The sequence below is a fragment of the Motacilla alba genome, chromosome 2, assembly GCF_015832195.1.
Source record: "Motacilla alba alba isolate MOTALB_02 chromosome 2, Motacilla_alba_V1.0_pri, whole genome shotgun sequence".
Classification (NCBI taxonomy): Eukaryota; Metazoa; Chordata; class Aves; order Passeriformes; family Motacillidae; genus Motacilla; species Motacilla alba.
Window position 1 is genome coordinate 126,510,340 of NC_052017.1, and position 18,078 is coordinate 126,528,417.

General features: G+C 36.7%; 1 protein-coding gene across 1 annotated transcript; it reads left to right on the forward strand.

Moving 5' to 3' along the window:
- Window positions 1-1,690: 1,690 nt before the first annotated feature.
- DECR1 (2,4-dienoyl-CoA reductase 1) lies at window positions 1,691-17,982 on the forward strand. Its single transcript, XM_038127166.1, has 10 exons — window positions 1,691-1,824; window positions 5,034-5,236; window positions 6,121-6,178; window positions 6,325-6,411; window positions 8,743-8,890; window positions 12,133-12,232; window positions 13,489-13,561; window positions 15,515-15,661; window positions 15,976-16,038; window positions 16,131-17,982. The coding sequence occupies exons 1-10, from the start codon at window positions 1,762-1,764 to the stop codon at window positions 16,188-16,190; spliced, it is 1,002 nt and encodes a 333-aa protein (XP_037983094.1). The 5' UTR covers window positions 1,691-1,761; the 3' UTR covers window positions 16,191-17,982.
- Window positions 17,983-18,078: the final 96 nt, after the last annotated feature.

The following is an 18,078-nucleotide window of genomic DNA, read 5'->3' on the forward strand; positions in this document are numbered from 1 at the left end:
TCTGCTTGCTCTGAACTCCCACAGCAGTGTGTAATCAGTTTGCCTGGAATTCTTCACTCAAAAGTTGATAGCACAGACCCGCTGATAGATTTGTTGTCTTTCATGTCAAGTTTTGTAACTGCCTAGATTCATCAAGTGTGGTGTCCTCGCCTCAAAACCTGAAGCTATGTTGAATCTGTAGGTTCTTACTATCCCCCAACCCCTTTCCCTTCCTTATGAGTAGATACAACTCTGCAGGTTTCTGTGGTTACCAAGGCTGTGCAAATGGGTGGGTATCAGTCAGTCATTACTTTTCCCATCAGTCAGTCTCTGCGCTCAACACAGATAAATCAAGCATTCTCCAACTCTCATGGCTGGAACTGAAGGCACCAGGGCAGTGGCTGTGGTTGAGAAGGTGCCCCCGTGTTGTTCCAAAATAGGTTCTTTCACCTGGTGTGCAAGAGGCCAATCCACATTTGATTCATTTACAGTCCTGTGCAGAAAGGTGTGTTGGGTGACAAATCCACACACGCTCATGTTCATTGGCTACCAGTTACCTAGTTCTCTCATTAATTAGCATTCTATGCTCTTTGGTTAATGATTCTCTCACCTCTCCTGCCATTTAGTCCATATATTCAGTCTTTCTTGTCTTTTGGGTCAGTGGGCAATCTCCCCCGGTAGAAATACCCAGTCAGAGCTGACCTGAGCCAAGTTGTGGAGTTGCCTTTATTAGATTTGTTTATCATGGGGATTCTGCCAAATGCCCTTGTCGCCCATAAATTCTCGATTCTTTGTGTCCACTATCAGTAGTGCATCCCTCTTCCCAAGTTTTGTTAATCTCTCTCTAGGTCTGAGATCATTAAAACATGTCAAGCCATTAGCCTTAGCAAGGCAATTCCACCGACAAATAATTTGTCTTTCACCTGGACATCACTTAGAGCTTGTTTGCTCCTTTCGTGTTGATTAGGCTTGAAAGTGTGAAAAATGCATATTTTATGATTGGCTTTTCACAAATATTGAAATGAATATTATATGTGTTATGTTAGAAAGTTATGCTGTATTAATTTTCTTAAGTTGTGTGTTAAATATAGTTTTAGATTATAACATAATGTTAAAGTAGACACTATGCTATGTAAGATATTTTTTTTTAAAGAGAGGACTTGCACCGAGATAGCAGCCACAGGGCACCTAAATCTTTCAGAGAAAAAGAATTTATTGCTCTTTTATCGAGTTCTTCCCGCCTCGCTCAACCCTGAAGACGCTGTTAGGATTCAGAGGAAGAAGCTGACACTGACCAGACAGAATCCTTTGTTTGAATGGAATTTATGCATCATGTATGAGATGTATGAATATGCAACAGGCTGTTGCTTTTAAGGGTTAGTCCTCTGTTAACGTGTGTCCTTTTTCGGACGTGTGTCCTATTTTGACGAGAAAGAGGGACCCGGACTGTCCGTAACTCTTTGTTTTTATTGTCTCATATTGTCCTAATCCTAATTGTCCAAATTTTTATTACTCCAATTATATTGCTACTTTATAACCATTTTATTACTATTAAACTTACAAAATTTTAAAAACGATTGACTGGCGTTTTTCACAAAAGCGTACAAAGATCAAGGATCAAACATCAAAGAACATCCTTTTTACATAAAATTTTACATCCTCCCTGTTTAGCAGCACCTGGGGCGGGGGCGGTCTCGCCGGTTCCCCGCTGCCCGGGGCTGCCGGTGCCCGCCCGGCGGCCGCTCCTCCCCGCGGAGCAGGCGCAGAGCGCGGCGGGGGAAGATGGCGGCGGCGCGGCTGTGGCGGCGCGGGGCGCGCGGCCCCTGCGTGTTCGGCGCCGGGCGGGTAAGGCGCTCCCTGCGCTGCCGGGCTGAGGGCGGACGGGCGGCGCCGCGGAGATGTCCCGCCGCCTCCTTCCGCGCCGACCCGGCTCTGCCCGGGCGCCGGCGTCCCGTCAGAGGGAGGGCACGGCGGGGCTCTGCGGTTCCCGCTGCCGGGGCTGGGGAAGCAGCCGGGAAGGGGGCACCCCTCGGTTCTCCTCAGCTGCCGGCCCGGTCCGCCGAGCCCCCGCAGAGGTGCGGGCTGAGCTGCCCGGCACACGGCCTGCTGCCCACCGCCGGGCGTGCCGTGTCACCCGGAGGAGAGTGTCGCCCTTTGGCCCCGATAGCTCAGCTGTGCGGGGTCGTCCATTTAGGTGAATGGCTGGAATGTTGCTGTCCAAGCAGTGGCATGGCTTGACTTGTGACCGAGTTGGCCTTACGGCAGGCTTCCGGTACCTGGAGGCAGCCTACAAGAAATGTGGAGAGGAATTTTTGCAAGGGCATGTCGTGGCAGGACAAGGGGGAATGGATTCACATTGAAAGAGGGTGCTTTAGGTTAGATATGGACATGTTGCCCAGAAAAGCTGTGAATGCCCCACCTGTGGAGGTGTTCAAGACCAGGTTGGATGGATTTCTGGGCAACCTGTTGCAGTGGAAGGTGTCCCTGCCCACGACAGACGGGTTGGAACACAATGATCTCTAAAGTCCTTTTCAATCCAGGCCATTCTGTTATTCTGTGACTGTGTGGATGTTGCTGGAGGCCATTTCTAGTGAGTTCTCCATGAGCACGGTGCTTCTTTCCAGCGACTGCTTGTGTGTTTCTGAGATGGCTTGGTGCAGTAATTTCTCAATTCACTATCACCCCCTGGGTGAAAGGATTATTTTTTGGTTTGTCAGTGATTTGTGTGTTTGTTGTTTGATGTTTGTTTGTTTTTTAAGCTGTTTACTGGCTTCTTTATATCTCTGTTTACACCTGAGATTTAATTTAAAATCTCAGCCTTAAGCAGTGGATTGATTAACTTGCATGGATGCTGTCATAGAAGCCTCTTGTGCAAGCCAGTAAGGAGATGATAGCAGTCTGACTAAAAGATTGCTCAATTATACCAAGTTTACTGGCTGGTTCTCATTGCCGTACTTTACTAGTCTTGGTGCAGCCTTCTGCTTTCCTCTGTTATGGCATGTCCTAATCTTCCCCCCTGGAGCAGAAGGAAAGCTGCTTGCAGTGTTTCTTCCATGGAGGGCAAGAAGACTGGGCTGTGTCTGTCACTACCAGAGCACCTGATCAGGGAGTCTCAGCATTCATCGGGGTTATCTCCATGTCCTGAAGAAAGGGGGAGTCCAAATGCCGTCTTGATTTGCAGTCTCTGCCGTGAGCTGAAATTCTCCAGAGGGAGCTTTTTTCCTGAAGAGAGATGAGTAGGGGGCTACTAAGAAAGTCCCAAAAGAGAACCTTCATATTTCCCTTTCCTGGAGGCTTAATAGTTTCCTGGTACTCCATGAAAGCATGCAAATTTTATTTTCACTGAGGGAATTAAATAACAGTAGTCTTCTACAAATGTGATAGTTCTAGCTCTAGTTCAAGCTTTGCTTTCTGAATTTTGTCCTGTATAGTGGCTTCAACTCTTCAATTCAACTAAATTTTTTGTTTTTCACAGAACATTCTGAGTTGAAAGGGACCCACAAGGATCGAGTCCATCTCCTAAATGAATGTCCCATACAGGGATTGAGCCCTTGACCCTGGTGTTATTATCACCATGCTTTAAGTTGCATTAAATTGTCTGTGTAATTCCATGGTTGTTCTCTTTGTTTTCACCTGAGTTACTTATGCATATGTATTACCACACAGAAAGATTCATGTGCACACTTCTGCAGGCCAACTTCAAGCTCTGTGGAACCCCCAAGGCACTGTAACTGTGGGAAGTACAGAGTAATCATCTACCACTAAATATATTGTCTCTTAATTTTAATGTTCAAATTGTGAATTAGTAAACAGAACGATAAGATGCAGTATTTTTACTATTTTAAAACTATCCTTCTTCTTCATGTCAGTCTGTTGAACAACTGCATGGTGTTTTTAACAGGATGATACAAGATAACCATTCACTCTTCTTTCACAAAATTTGATTAGATTTTTTTTCCTTTGTATTAAAAATAAACACATTAAAGGCTCAAGTACAAGAGAAAATAAGTATAACTTACAGTCTTCTAATTGCTTTGCGTGCCAAAAATAAATCTAAGTAAAAATAAAGTAATCTAACTTTTAAAACAAAAGTTTTGTTATACTTGGAAGCATTTGCAGCTTCAAGTTGTGATAACTTCTGTCTTTTAAATAATAAGGGTATTTCTCAATTATTACTGTAGTGCTGCTCTCCCAAGGCATTTAATTCAATACTTGGATTAGGCTTGAGTTAGTTTAGCATATTAGGATGGTAGAAATAACCTGTTTGCTGTTTTTGCTGCAACTTTCTTGGTGACATCACCAATTTCTTACTACATTTGTGGGGTATTTTCTTACTAGCAGAGTTTTCTAGGTGTAATACTGAATTTTCTTCCTTTTTATGTCTGTTTTTAAACATGTTCCAATCCTGTGTCTTTTTGCAGGGACTAATCCTTCTGAGGCTAATGAACTGTAGATGGTATTTCTGTTGGGATAGAGTGTAATGCTGATAACCTAACCCTGCCCAGTTTTGTCTGAGAGATGGCATTGGTTTCCTTAGCAGCTCCAGTGGCCATTAGGGCAGGTCTTGTGAAGTTTGATTGTGTCCTGTTCTCCAGTAAAGAAGAAGATTTGGTTGGATGCAGCAGTAAAGGATCAAAATAATGAGTCTATTACTGATGATTTTAAATTTGTAAATAGATATATATATATATATGTAACCTGAAATCGCATGGATTTGTTTGGGCATAAATTACAGTGCATATATCAATCTGATGCCCAAGTCCTTCTGTAATTAGTTGTTAATAGTTTTCATGCTTTAGTAAAAGTGATAGATACTAAGCAGTATAATATATAAAAATAGCTCAAGTGCTTTCCTAGTCTAGTGATAGCGTTTATGTATAGACCCATGTGTGTTGCTATAATGCAATCTTGTCATTCTTATATTCATATATATTTACTTATAATAAGGGAGTTATGATTTTTACCTCCACCGCCACAGGAAAATCTGGTCTTGTGTAACAGTCCTGCATACAGAAAGGAGAAAAAACTAACTTTCTTGGGTTTTTTCCTTTCAGTTTTTCAGCCGTGGGCCAAATGTACTGCATCAAGACAGTAGTGCACCACAAGCTGCATTCTTCTCACCTCTTCAAAAAGTGATGTTGCCACCAAATACCTTCCAAGGGAAAGTGGCCTTTATAACTGGTGGAGGTACTGGGCTTGGCAAAGGGATGACAACAGCTTTGTCCAGTTTAGGTGCCAAGTGTGTTATAGCAAGCCGGTAAATATTAATGAAGATCTTTTAGAAATTTCATTTAGTACTGACTGCTGAATAGATGTTTTCTTCTTTACAAACCAGAAAAAATAATTCTATTTATTCTGTTGCAGTACACATTTAAATTACAGTGTCATAGAAACTTGCAGATTTATCTGCAAATGCCTAATGGTATAAAAATCAGTAGGAAGAAATAAACTAAGCACAGTTTTGTGAAATGTGGCGGCAAAATAAACAACCTCAAATATTAGGCGTAAATTCAACAAAAGCCTTAAAGAGAACAAAAATTTGCAAAAGTTATTGTACAGTAATAAATATTATTACAGGTGTTCTTGATACAGATTTAAATTCCAATAAAGAATTAAATCTATTTTTCTTCTGACTTTCAACAAGAGCCCTGATTTCCCTTTAATGATGATTTTCTACAGCTCTCAAGTACTGCAGTAAAGTCTAGAAAAACAATCTCATTTTAAATCAAAATAAACAGAAGTGGTATGACATTCATCCTAATAGTAATTAGTTTAGTTTTAAATGTGAATATGTATGTATCTTATTAATACTAGTAGAGTAGTAGGTAAAACTAAGTTTGTTATGGTTGTGTGCTTTTTTCTGGCTTATCTCATGTTGTTTAGCTTTAGAGTCTCTACCATTGTCACTTCTGAGTTGCTTTAAAGTAGCACTAACCATAAATTATCTAAAGTTTTCTTTCAGAAAGTTAATGGTTAAGCATAATTTTAATCATAGTTTTAATTGATGAAAATCAGCAACATGCATGTGCACACATACATATTTTAAGTTGTAGTTCATATTTGCTCAGAAAAAAAAGATTTTAGTAATCTGAATTGTAATTGCATTTAACTGACATAAGTGATGTTAATTATTATTTCTAGGAAGCTGGATGTTTTGAAAGGAACAGCAGATGAAATTTCTTCTAAAACAGGGAATAAGGTAAATTTTTGCAGAATTATGAATATGTTATGTATTATACTCTACATTTTATTGGATTTTTTTTGCATTTGTATGCCTCTGCACTTGTTTAATTTATAAATGATATAGTTTTTAAGTCTTAAAACTGCCTTTCCATTATTCTTTAGGTTCATGCCATCCAGTGTGATGTGAGAGATCCTGTTTCAGTTAAGAATGCTGTTGCTGAAACAATCCAAGTGGCAGGACATCCTGATGTAAGTCTTCTAGGGAAAGGAAAGAAGTCATTCTTCATTACTGAAAATACTTTGCATAGTAAGTGTGAAAAAACTTAATAAGATAGAAAGTTAATGGAATCTAAAAAGACACTAGACAGAACAGTGGCAGTACTTCAAGGTAAAGCTAACATTCATAGTTAGACTAGTTACTCTATTTCTGTGCTTCTTAAAATATTTGGTGGCCAAGTAGACAAAACATTTTTACCCTTACTCTGAGGTCTAACATCTCATTTCAAATAATGGGACAATTTTGTAGGGATTCTTTGATTTAAGGGAATGGCATATCCTGAAAAGGTGATTTACCTGTGTTTGCTGAATTATGTCTTAACATAATGCTTTACAAATTAGAAATGGAAATAACCATAAATGTCTTCTTTGATCTTTGCTTAGCTTATTAATATACACAAAGAAGGTTCCAATTTGAAGATTAAGTTCTCATAAAATGAAGAAAAAAGTCTTCAGTCAAGCCAAGCATCTGCTTTTTTATAGTTTGGCACAAAGCCGACAGAGCTCTTAACATCAGATTGTGAGGAGGGTGATCTGGTGGAGTCTGAAAGATGAACTTGGATTCTGCTAGCTGATAGAAAGTGTGATGATGTAGCATCGTTGTAAAGGACAGTCAGATTTAAAACTGTTTACTGTAAATTTAAAATTATTGTATGTCTGTTGTTGACAATTTGCACTCAAGAGGAGCTTCCTACAGATGTCGTAGAGAACCTACTGAATTTCATGTATTGTAAGAAGTAGAGAAATTGTAGGCTATATAGCTGTATGCTGTAACAGTGCTAGAAATAAGGCAATTCAGTGTCCTGACTTGCAGACAAGATTCTCTGGATAATATTTTGACTTTAGTTAAGGCAGTTTTTGGCCTAAGTCAAAATCATGATGTTCAGGTTTTACATGTGTGCAGAGAGAGAAGAGATTTCCTTCTGTACAGTACATTTTTAGAGCATCAGTAATTTTCTGAATAAATGCTTTCCATGACTTGTTCTTTGCAAGTATTTACCTTCTCTTTAATTTCACGTTTTTTGTGTGTTTAAGATAGATGAGCAGAGTAAATTGAGTATTCAGTTCTTTTTGTCCAGTTTTTCTCTTAGTTGCAGACGTGAGATGTTAGTTTATGAATCCTGGGTATCACTCACTGCCATACTGCATGTGAGGTGAGATCTCAAAGACAGAAGTTAATGGCAGTAACTTGAAAGTCCTTCCAAGTTGGACTTGAAAGTCCAGCTTTGTTTAGTTCATTCAATTCCCAAGAACGTTACTTGCAATTAGAAAGCAGTAGTTCTTTTGTCAAGGCTTATTTTGGCAGTCCTGCATACCTCAAAGATCATATGGTACAGTTCTTAGTTCATTAGTTTTATTGTTGTGTCTTTCCTGTATTTATTCAGTGATTTGAGTAACCTCCTTAGTATCTCAAGGTATTTGGATTTTTATTCCTTCAAATTTCAGAGAGGCCTTTAAATTGAGCTTGCTGTCCATATAATAATTTATGGCTGTTGTGTATTACTAGTTTTACATTCATGTAATAGGTACTGTGCTCTGTTTTGTTATTGAAAATTCAAATATCTTCATTAGAGTTTAGCCCAGAAGTTCTTCAGGACAAATTGTTTTATGTGCAAACGTACATGAATCAAGAGTGCCATTCCATTAATAGTACATAATTTTATTCTCCAACACATTATATCACTAAACATGCTAGATCTGGCTACATAATTTTTGGGTTAAATACTGCTAGTGTAATACTTAGTCCCCTGAAGTGAGAGTATCCTCTACTTGATGATTGTTCATAGGAAGTGATGGAGGTACATCTATTCAGCAAAAGTTTTGTAGTAGTTGTTTGCAGTACATTGTATCATAATATTCTCATCATGACTGATTTGAATTCCTGTTATGCAGCAGTCACTTTGTCCAGACTTTTGTTATCAGGTTGCTGCCTTTTGCTTCTATTCCCATGCATCCGTTATATTAAATAGACATGGTGCTGGAATTATGGGGGCTAACTTTTCTGTTAGGATGCACTTGAGACACTATGGAAAATAGTGGCTTAAGTCAGCCTCTACATTATACAGTTCCTCAGTACAGTAGTTTGGAAATACAGCTCATTTTCTGTTACTTATACTTTATCTGTGCTGCAGATGGTAAAAATTCTTCTGGATTTTTTTCCCTCTTCCCCTGGCCCCCATACCTTATTCAGTGAGGGTATATTTTCTTTTGTCCCTGGAAACACTTAAAAGCTCCTTGTAAATTATTTACTTTTGTCGTAGGAAGAGTTATTTTCAGTTAACTCTTTCCCTTCTTGTGTTTCAGGTTGTGATAAACAATGCAGCTGGAAACTTTATTTCCCCTTCTGAACGACTTTCTGCTAATGCCTGGAAAACAATAACTGATATTGTACTTAATGGTACTGCTTTTGTAACTCTGGAAATTGGAAAGGAGCTCATTAAAGCACAAAAAGGTATCTTAAGCATTATGACATGTTATTACTTGCTTTCCTTGCCTTACTATTATTGTAGCCAGTTTTGAGAGTTCATGTGAGAAGAGAAATACAATTTTTAACATTCTTCTACAAAGGAAGTTTTTCAGTGAAAGCTGTACCTAAGTATCACACAGTAGATCTGATTACAATTACTTCATTGTAGTAGCAGGCCTCACAATTGAACCCAGAGGGCAACTGAGGCCAAATAGAAAAATCCAATGGCAGAGTTCTAGTTGTAAAACATTTTTAAAATTCAAAAAATAAAGCTTTGTGTTAAAAAAGAAAAAAAGCTCTTATTTCTTCTGAATTTTATCTGTATATTTATTTATCTATATATTTATTTCTTTTCTGAATTTTATGTATGCTAATTTCATTGAACTGAACATGGGATATTTCTTTAAATGAACAGGAAGTCAGGATATCCCTTTGAATTTTCCTCCTACAGTAAAATAAAATTTACAGCTGTGCTGTATGACTAATAGTGCTAGAGAATATTACCTTTAAGATAATTTGAAAAAGAACTTTGAAATTGAAATCAGTACTGGATTTTATTTTCCCAGGTTTCTGGACTACCTAGAAGTTTAAATCAATATCACAGCTTCACCTTAAAAATACTCCTTTCTTTTATATACTATTATATAAAATATATAATATATATATTTTATGTATTCTTTCATATACCATTTAGCCAAGGATTTATTTAACCAGATGATTGTTTTAAAAGGAGAGATGATGTATGCCGTTCTATGGTATATCATAGATTATTTACAAAGAACTGCATTCATTTTACATTCCAGTTATAAATTGAAAAACAGTAACTTTATTTTATGAGATCAGAATAATATAATGTCATTATATCTCACTTCATTTAAAAGCAGTGAGATATAATTATTGTTTTCCATGTGCCCTCACTTCTGAATCCTGTTTTCTAGGTACAGCCACTGTGTTGAAATACTGCTTTTGTATTTACACTGGTATTTCTTTAACCTCTAAATTAGCTGAATTTCTTCAAAAACCTTTCCAAAAAGTATTCCATGAGCTTATACTATTTAATTATAACAATATGAAGTTAACATTGTTTCAGTGGCTCTGTAATAGTTTTTGTTAGTATACAAGTATGTTCCCTCTATATTTTAGCAGCACATGAAAAATTAATTTCCACCATTCTAGTGCTGATATTCCCACATGACAAACCCATCCCCAGCTGTGACTTGCTCTACCATTACAGCAGATTATTGAAATCGGTTGCCTTGTGCTCTTCCAGGTGCACGTGTTGTGTGCCCATATAGTAATGTGAAATACGAAATCAAACATGCTTTTGTTTTTGCTGTTGTTGAATGGAAATCCTCAAATTTGGTAAAATCCAGACGTCATTCACCTTCATGTTGTCTCTCTTTCTTTGACTTGTAAGCTTCCAAAACATTTGAATTTCTTTTTGCTATTACCTGCATGTCTTCTTTCTAGGGGAGTCCATCTGTAAATAAGACTTTTTGTTTAAGGCTTTCTTTAAGGCTTGTTTTTGTAAGTAAGTCATGTGTATGTGTTTGTCTTCTCACCTTCATTTTCTTCGTACTTGCTTGTTTTTTTTAGTTTGAGCAGAGACCTTAGTTTCTAAAGTGATGCCATCTAGTGCAAATATTTCAGAGCAGTCTGTGAGGACACTATGAATCTGACAGTTTCTAGAACACTGGGATGTCCTTTAGGTCTGCAGTGTGCCCTACATTAAGTCTAATGCAGTAAATAAAATGCAGTAAATAAAAGTTCTGCTTTTAAACTGCAAGTTTGTGCTGGTATTTAAAAGGAATTTATAATCTGCTAGCATATTATTTATTTTTACAAAAAGAGAGAAACTAATTGATCAGTTATTGTCCATTTTATGAATATAGGCTTTAGAAATAAAAGTTGTGTGTGAGCTGAAGTGTTCTTTAAGTATCAGAGTTATACATTTCTCAGCTATTCTTGCTTCTGTGTTAAGTTCACCTAGCTTACATCTATTTAACCTATAAAGAAGATCAGTGGTTTGATTCTACAAAATGTGTAATTAACAATCATCTCTAGATAACTTCAGAGTTGTTCTAGGGTTTTTTGCCTTTCAGAGTCTCTCAGTGAAGACTCCTTTTTTATAAATGGGGCCCATGATTTCTGGATAACTGCTGGCATTTCAATTAGTGCTTGTTTCTGGTTCTCTTTAGTTTCTCTTGTGTAATATTACTGTAGTTTTTTACCTGAGTCTACTTACTTGCAATCTATCAGTAGTGTATATTGTTTTAGAAATATTCCCTGGGCAGCTATTCTAATGAAATTATTTTTGAAATATAGTAAGTAGAACAGTTATTTTAGTTACTATGACATAAGCAGTGAGCTGTCATCCCTTGTCCTTCATTTCCCAGCTACAGTAAGCTCTTGCTAGTCATTGATCAGACATAATTTGCAGGATTCTATAAAAGAAAGATTAAATAAGCAGTTGCAGTTTCCGTTATATTCTAGAATTTTTTTTTGCTAATTCTATTATAAAATATAGCATATAAAAGAAAGTAGTTCTTTTATAATGGAGTTTGTTGTGATAATAATAGGAAAAGTTATGCAGGTTCACTCTGTAATTGGCTCTGCTGCAGAAAAAGCTTCTGGAAGTTTCTTTAAAATCTTTATTTTTCTGCATAAATGTTAACTCAAGCTGTTAATTGGAGATCATGCCAAACCTAACTGTTAATGCTGATTTTTTTTTCCTTGTTTTTTTTTTTGTTTGTTTGTTTGTTTGTTGTTTTGTTGGTTTTGGGGTTTTTTTTCCCCTCCACTCAGTAATTGATTAATTTGGGGCAAAATGTCTGGTTAGTGATAACTAGAGTAGGGCAGCTTCTGAAAAAACACTCTAAGATCTTAGGCCTTCACTCCAGTTAGACTAATTTAAGCATCATTATCAGTGGAAGTCTGAGGGCTTAGACCTTCAGAGCCTAATCAATAGCTACTTGCACTTACCTGGAACAACTCTTAATACTCATGCAAAAGAGTGAACTGAAATAAAAAGGCTTGGAAAGAAAGTTTCAAACAATATATTTTTAAAATGCCTTTTCACTGCCCAGAGTGAAAAGGTATCCCTACAACTTGAGCTGAAAACTTCTGTACCATTTAGCGTGCTTTTACCCAAACTTGAGAGTTTGATCTTCAGAGTTGTTTGGTTTGTGTGGTGTGGGTTGTTTTTTAAATGTTTTTTCACCTTCTAGGAGCAGCATTCCTGGCTATTACAACAATTTATGCAGAGAGTGGTTCAGGATTTGTGTTGCCGAGTGCCTCTGCCAAAGCTGGTGTAGAAGCAATGAGCAAGTGAGTAATACAGAAAAATGTGTCCTTTGGTTTTCACATCCTTAAGATGTGGTAATTGGTCTATAAAAATGGAGCTTATTAGTGTAGTCCCCCTATTTCACTGTTCCACAAGAGTTCAATCCAGGCTCCAGTATCCTAGCAAGAAAATAGTATGCTGGCAGCTTCTTGCCGAGGGAAGTATTAACTGCTGCTGGTTTTTTTTACAAGACCAAGATAAGGACAAGTAGAACTACTTATTTTGGCAATTACAAGTTCCAGAGTTTGCTTCATGCAGTTTTGATAATCAGGTTCTCTTGCATTCTCATTGGTGAACCAGCACCTAAAGACAGCTATGAGGAGGACTGTTTGAGATCTGTAGCACCTTGTACATTCTTTTGTCTGAGGAAAATACATGCCTGTTACTTGGTTGCAGTATAGTATGGCTTCAGCTCTGTTTAGATTCATCAACAAATTTGTTTCCTGCCACTATTTAAAATTAAAGTCTGCAGTTCTACTTAGTTCAGAACAGTATCATGTTGACATATCCATGGTGCTCAGCAAATGAAAGATTTCTCTCATTTTTAATTTCAGGCTAGTCCTTCATAGCACATAGATCTTTCCTCTGCACTTCAGAAGAAAGAATTGAATAGATTGGCAGCCTTTTTGTAACTAGAATTCTTTATCTGGAAAAAAATGAGGGACTGAGTAATGGTCTTGTTTTCTGTTCTACAGAGCTGTAACGGAAATGTGTACTTTTCACAGAGACTTTATGACTCAGCTAATTCATTCACCATAGTAAATCCAAAGTACTCATCATGCAGAGAAAATGTCATTAGGCAAAACTATTCTAGCGGTCCTGTTTTAAAATGTATCCTCTGTTTTATTTCGGAACATAATGTGAGAGCTATGTTGCAAATGTTAGAGATGTATACTTGTGGGATAGTCTAAGTTGCCACAGAAAGATGATGGCCTAACGGTTCTATGCTAAGGAATTCAGGTGCCAACACCATCTGTGATTTGCAAGGGAGAAAGAATTGCTCTTTCACCCTGCTTTACCTATGATTCCTCTATTAAATCAATATTCCTCTGGTGAATGAGATTTTTTTTTGTTTCTCTGAAATTATTTTGTCAAGCACAAAAAAACCCTTTAAGTAGAAATTATCTGCTTCAGGAATGTTGTAATATTTATAAATTTGATTCAATTTTAATTTTTTTTTCTGAATAGGATTACAATATTGTGTTTAAAATATTGATGCATTCTGTTAATGAATTTTTAGGTCTCTTGCGGCTGAATGGGGTAGATATGGCATGAGATTCAATGTGATTCAACCAGGTCCCATAAAAACAAAGGTACATGGCATGAAGTGAAACACAGCCTTGAATGTGCTTTGTAGTACAGACTTAACTTCACAAGAGCCCAACTTCTCTGTAGCTGTAAATTCTAATATGATTTTCTTGATAGTCAAGACTGTGCTGGAATATTGAACACACTTCCCTCTTAGTCTTTTTGTAAAAATAGGATTTCTTGAACTTCTGAGACTTGCCACTGTCCCCTCTACTGCGCTTGATAAAAAGAGAAACTTTTGTTTTAGTGTTTCGAATAATTGATATATCAAAGTACTTAATGATGATTCTTATTTCTGTGTACTTAGTTTGTCAAGTGGAGTGAATTTTTACAGTTGTTGGAGTAAAGTTCCTGTTTCTGCCTACCCCCTAATTTTTAAATAAAACATCTGAAACATTCCAAAATCTTAGAATCTCTTTTAGGTATATGAGAACAGAATCTCACTAGTTTTGTTGAAAATCTCAAAACTAGAAAGAGAAAAACTAAGTTGGCAAGGAATTGAGAAGCTTTGAAGTGAGTGAGAAGGAGGACTGAAGGGTTTGAAGGAAGTAATCCAGAGCAGCTGGAACAGGAAGAATAAAGAAAGCAGTCCTGCAAGAAGAGAAAGAAGGATCCATTTCCCATTGAATCAAATTATTATGATTATGAGCACTAACAACTAATAATGGTATAACTTCTTCCATAAAATATTTCAGTTGTTTTTGCTGTTGTTTTGGGAATAGGGTGCAGAGTTGGTTCTTTTTTACTTTTTTGTGTGTTTGTATTATTTACTATTCTTTCCTTTTTTCCTCTTGACAGTTTTAGATGCTACACTGGAAAACTTAGTTTTGACTCTTTTCACTGGAAAGACAAATAAGTGGCAGAATTAGCGGGATTATAAGAATGTTGAAATACCATTAGAGGATCAGACCAAAAGTTCTCCAGGCCTTGCATATTGTGTATTTTTAAGTAAGAGTAGAAGAAAAACATTTGGCAAGTTAAGGGATTTAAATGTCTCTAGTGCTACCTCCAGTTAATGTTCCTTTTTTGAACTAATAGTGTATAACCTGATTGAGATAATGTGTGTTCTTAATAACAGGCTACATTTGGTGTATGGTTCCAACTTGAAATTTCCCTGAAAGCATAAAAAGGCAGACAGCATATTGCAAAATCAAGGTTTTCTGCCTTAAGGGCAATAAAAATGGCTTTAAATCATAACTGTTTTAAGTCATGATGGGAAAAGAACAAGGCATACAAGCACAACACTGTTAGGCTTATAAACTGGCAATTAAAAACATGGCAATAGAAGACTTAAATAGCATGCTTGCAGCCATGATTGCATGAATTACAATGTGCTTTAAATCATAACTCCAGTAATTTAACATAAATGTTACTGATACATTTCTGATTTTGAGTGAAGCGGTTATTTCCTTGTGGAGGAGCAGAAAAATCTCCTTTTATTTCCCATGCCATTTTAAGCTATTCAAGTACTAAAGCTTCCGATGACTTCCTTCAGCTTTAGCAGTTGCTGCAATTTAACTGAACTTGATGTTTTTTCTTTTCCATTTTATTTATTCTGCCACCTATAATTTATTTTTGGTCACTTTCCTGTTCCTCTTCTTCCCTTGTTCCTCTCCTCTGTCCATGCAGCAATTTTGAGTCTTGGTTATTTCCTCAAATGTTTATCAAGGGTGTTTGAGGAAAATAAGATGATTAAACCCTTTTGTTTTTCACAGATAGATGGTGGGTGACTATCCCAAATGGATTAAATTCCAACTTATCATCAGTAGATGCATATCAGTGCAACGGGGATAAATTGCTTTCCTTTTCTACTTCTTTCTTTTTCATGCTACTGACAATTAGGGTGTAGACACCTTACAAATATTAACTTCCATATTGTGTATGTGGAGTCAAATCTCTGTTGGATTTTATTTTCTGATGTTGTTACAACTTTTTTTAATGTTCCTTTTAATTCTCAGGGTGCTTTTAGCCGCCTTGACCCAACAGGCACATTTGAGAAGAAGATAATTGAGAGGATTCCCTGTGGTCGTCTGGGAACTATAGAAGAAATTGCAAATCTTGCTGCATATTTCTGCAGTGATTATGCAAGCTGGGTTAATGGAGCAGTGAGTTTTGGTTGATCTTGTTTGTACAATTAACCTGATGATGGTGTGAGTATTGCTGATATTTTTTTTAAGGCCTGGTTTGAGAAATGAAACAAAACATCTTGATTTAAAATTCTTTACAATTATTATTCATCTTCTAAGTGTAGTGCGTGGTTGTTAGCACCTTTAAAAAGAACTTTTACTGAATTGTATTGCATTATTTTCAGTATGGGCATTTTTCACCCAAATCAGGAAAATTTATTTTCACAGTTCGTAACAAGGGAATGCTGCAGAAATCACACAATTACTAAATACACTGTTTGTGCTCTTTCTAGGTTATCAGAATGGATGGTGGAGAATATGTTTCTATGGCAGGAGAATTCAATGATTTGAAAAGGGTATTAATTTCCTTGTTTGCTATTTTACATTCAGGTACTTTGATGTGCAAGTATTATATGAAATTCCAATAAAATATCTTTTCTTTTGTTAGGTTACCAAAGAGCAGTGGGATATGATGGAAGCAATGATTAGAAAAACAAAAGGCTCCTGAAGTACATAACTTTATGGTGGAGATTCTTGGAAATGAACCACTACTTTTTCATTAATATTTAGAAATAACCAATTGAGAAATAGCCTTCAAAATCTTTTTTATGCTAATTTCAATAAAATATTTTGAAATGGTTGAATTTTGAATATAGTTTGTATATTTTTCCAATGTAAAATCTATTATGTTGCCAATTGTGAACAACAGTTGGTCACTAATATTTCATTGATCTTTAGATTTTCTTACATAGCCATGCTATGGTCTACAATCAGCTTTTTTTTTTTTTCTCTTCTGAGGATTTTTTTTCTTATATATATGCAAGTGTCTATTAATACTGTAATACCTGTCTATTAATACTGTAGTGCTTCAGTACTATCATAACCAAATGTAATCATTAATCTGAAGAGAGAAACAAAATACTGAGTCCTAATCTTCACAGTTCAGTAAGAGGTTCTAAACTTGCAGATACAGTTTCACATTATTAGCAGGACTACACTGTGAAAAGATGTAACTCCTGTGGTTACATAGCAAATCTGGAAATGCCTAACTTGTCTTGGTCTCTCATCTTTGGTGACATTTTCAGTCTGTTAATTATCTTTTTCTGAACTTTAAAAATGGCATTTACGGACCTGCAGTGCCTTTCTAAGGAGCTTGCTCTTTGTCATGATGAAGTTAATGTTCTTGAAAATGAGAAGCTGAAAATCATATGTTATTACATATGTGCGACTATGGCAGCTCTCCATAAAAAGTGGTTTATTTAAGCCTGTTAAAGGGATGGTGGTACATTGGGACTGAAAGTGTTGAAACCTCATTTGTTGAAATGTACAAAAAATCCCTAGGTTTCATTTGCATTTGCAAGGTGGTCCTAAGAAACTTTTAGATGGCATTACCATCTAGTCAATCTATCCATCCCAGATAAACAAGTGATAAAAAAATTGCTCTTCCTATTTTATCCAAATTTAAAGACATGGTAGATTTTGTCCCTCATGCCTCAGACAATGGCTGGAATTCTTCAAGGAATTATCAGCCTCTGGCCTTTACAACCTGAAATCATTGTGTTTTTTTGGTTTTTTTAGTCTTTAACCACAGCTCCAGCCTGTCTTCACATACAAGCATGTACACAGTTTTATGTACTTTGAGACTGATACAGTGATTTAAGAGTCAGGACAATAGAATCAATTTAAGGATGTCTTCCTTCAGATGCTGGTGGCGGTCATGTATTTTTCCACACAATCCAGGGCATACTTAACATGTGCCAACATCTGACTTTGAAGTCACTTGATTGCCTTACTACAAATCTGAAGCAAGAGAAGATATATTCTGCTGAAAGTGTGGACTGTATTAGTGCAGGCTTCCATGTGCCTTTCTCCTGTGAGTGATGGTCCTGTGTCAGATTGAACAGCCACTGATAATCAAACAAATCAACTGTGTTTATTGGAGCAGCCTTCAAGGTTTTCTTGAGCACGGTGTAAAGCCTTTTTATGGTAACTTGGGTTTGGTAGGTGTGTTGTCAAGATTAAATTCTGACATGACAGCCATGTTTTTTCCCCCAAAAAGTGATTTAATTGAGAAGTTAGGCCTATATATACTGTTTTTTGCTTGTCATCCTTTGCATATAATTATATTGTCTCCTTTTTTGGGATGCAGTTGCATATAAGACTTTGACATTTGAAAAAAAGTGTTTCAGAGAAAAATTCAAATGTATGTTTGTGAGATGTGGTAACATCAATTATTTCTCTGGATTGTCTAGTAGGTTATCCTCTGGTGACATGCTGTCAATAAAAATAAGTTCCTATCAGTCTCTTGCATCTGTGGGTTTCTGTGGCTTACTATAGCTAGGTGTGTTGTGTGGTTGAAGTACTGGACTGAGACTGGAGACAGCCATGTTCCATCT

Coding starts and splice junctions, on each gene's coding strand:
- DECR1 (XM_038127166.1), top strand. CDS start 1,762: ATGGCGGCGGCGCGGCTGTGGCGGCGCGGGGCGCGCGGCCCCTGCGTG. Junction 1,825..5,033: donor GCGTGTTCGGCGCCGGGCGG/GTAAGGCGCTCC, acceptor TTTTCCTTTCAG/TTTTTCAGCCGTGGGCCAAA. Junction 16,039..16,130: donor AATTCAATGATTTGAAAAGG/GTATTAATTTCC, acceptor TTCTTTTGTTAG/GTTACCAAAGAGCAGTGGGA.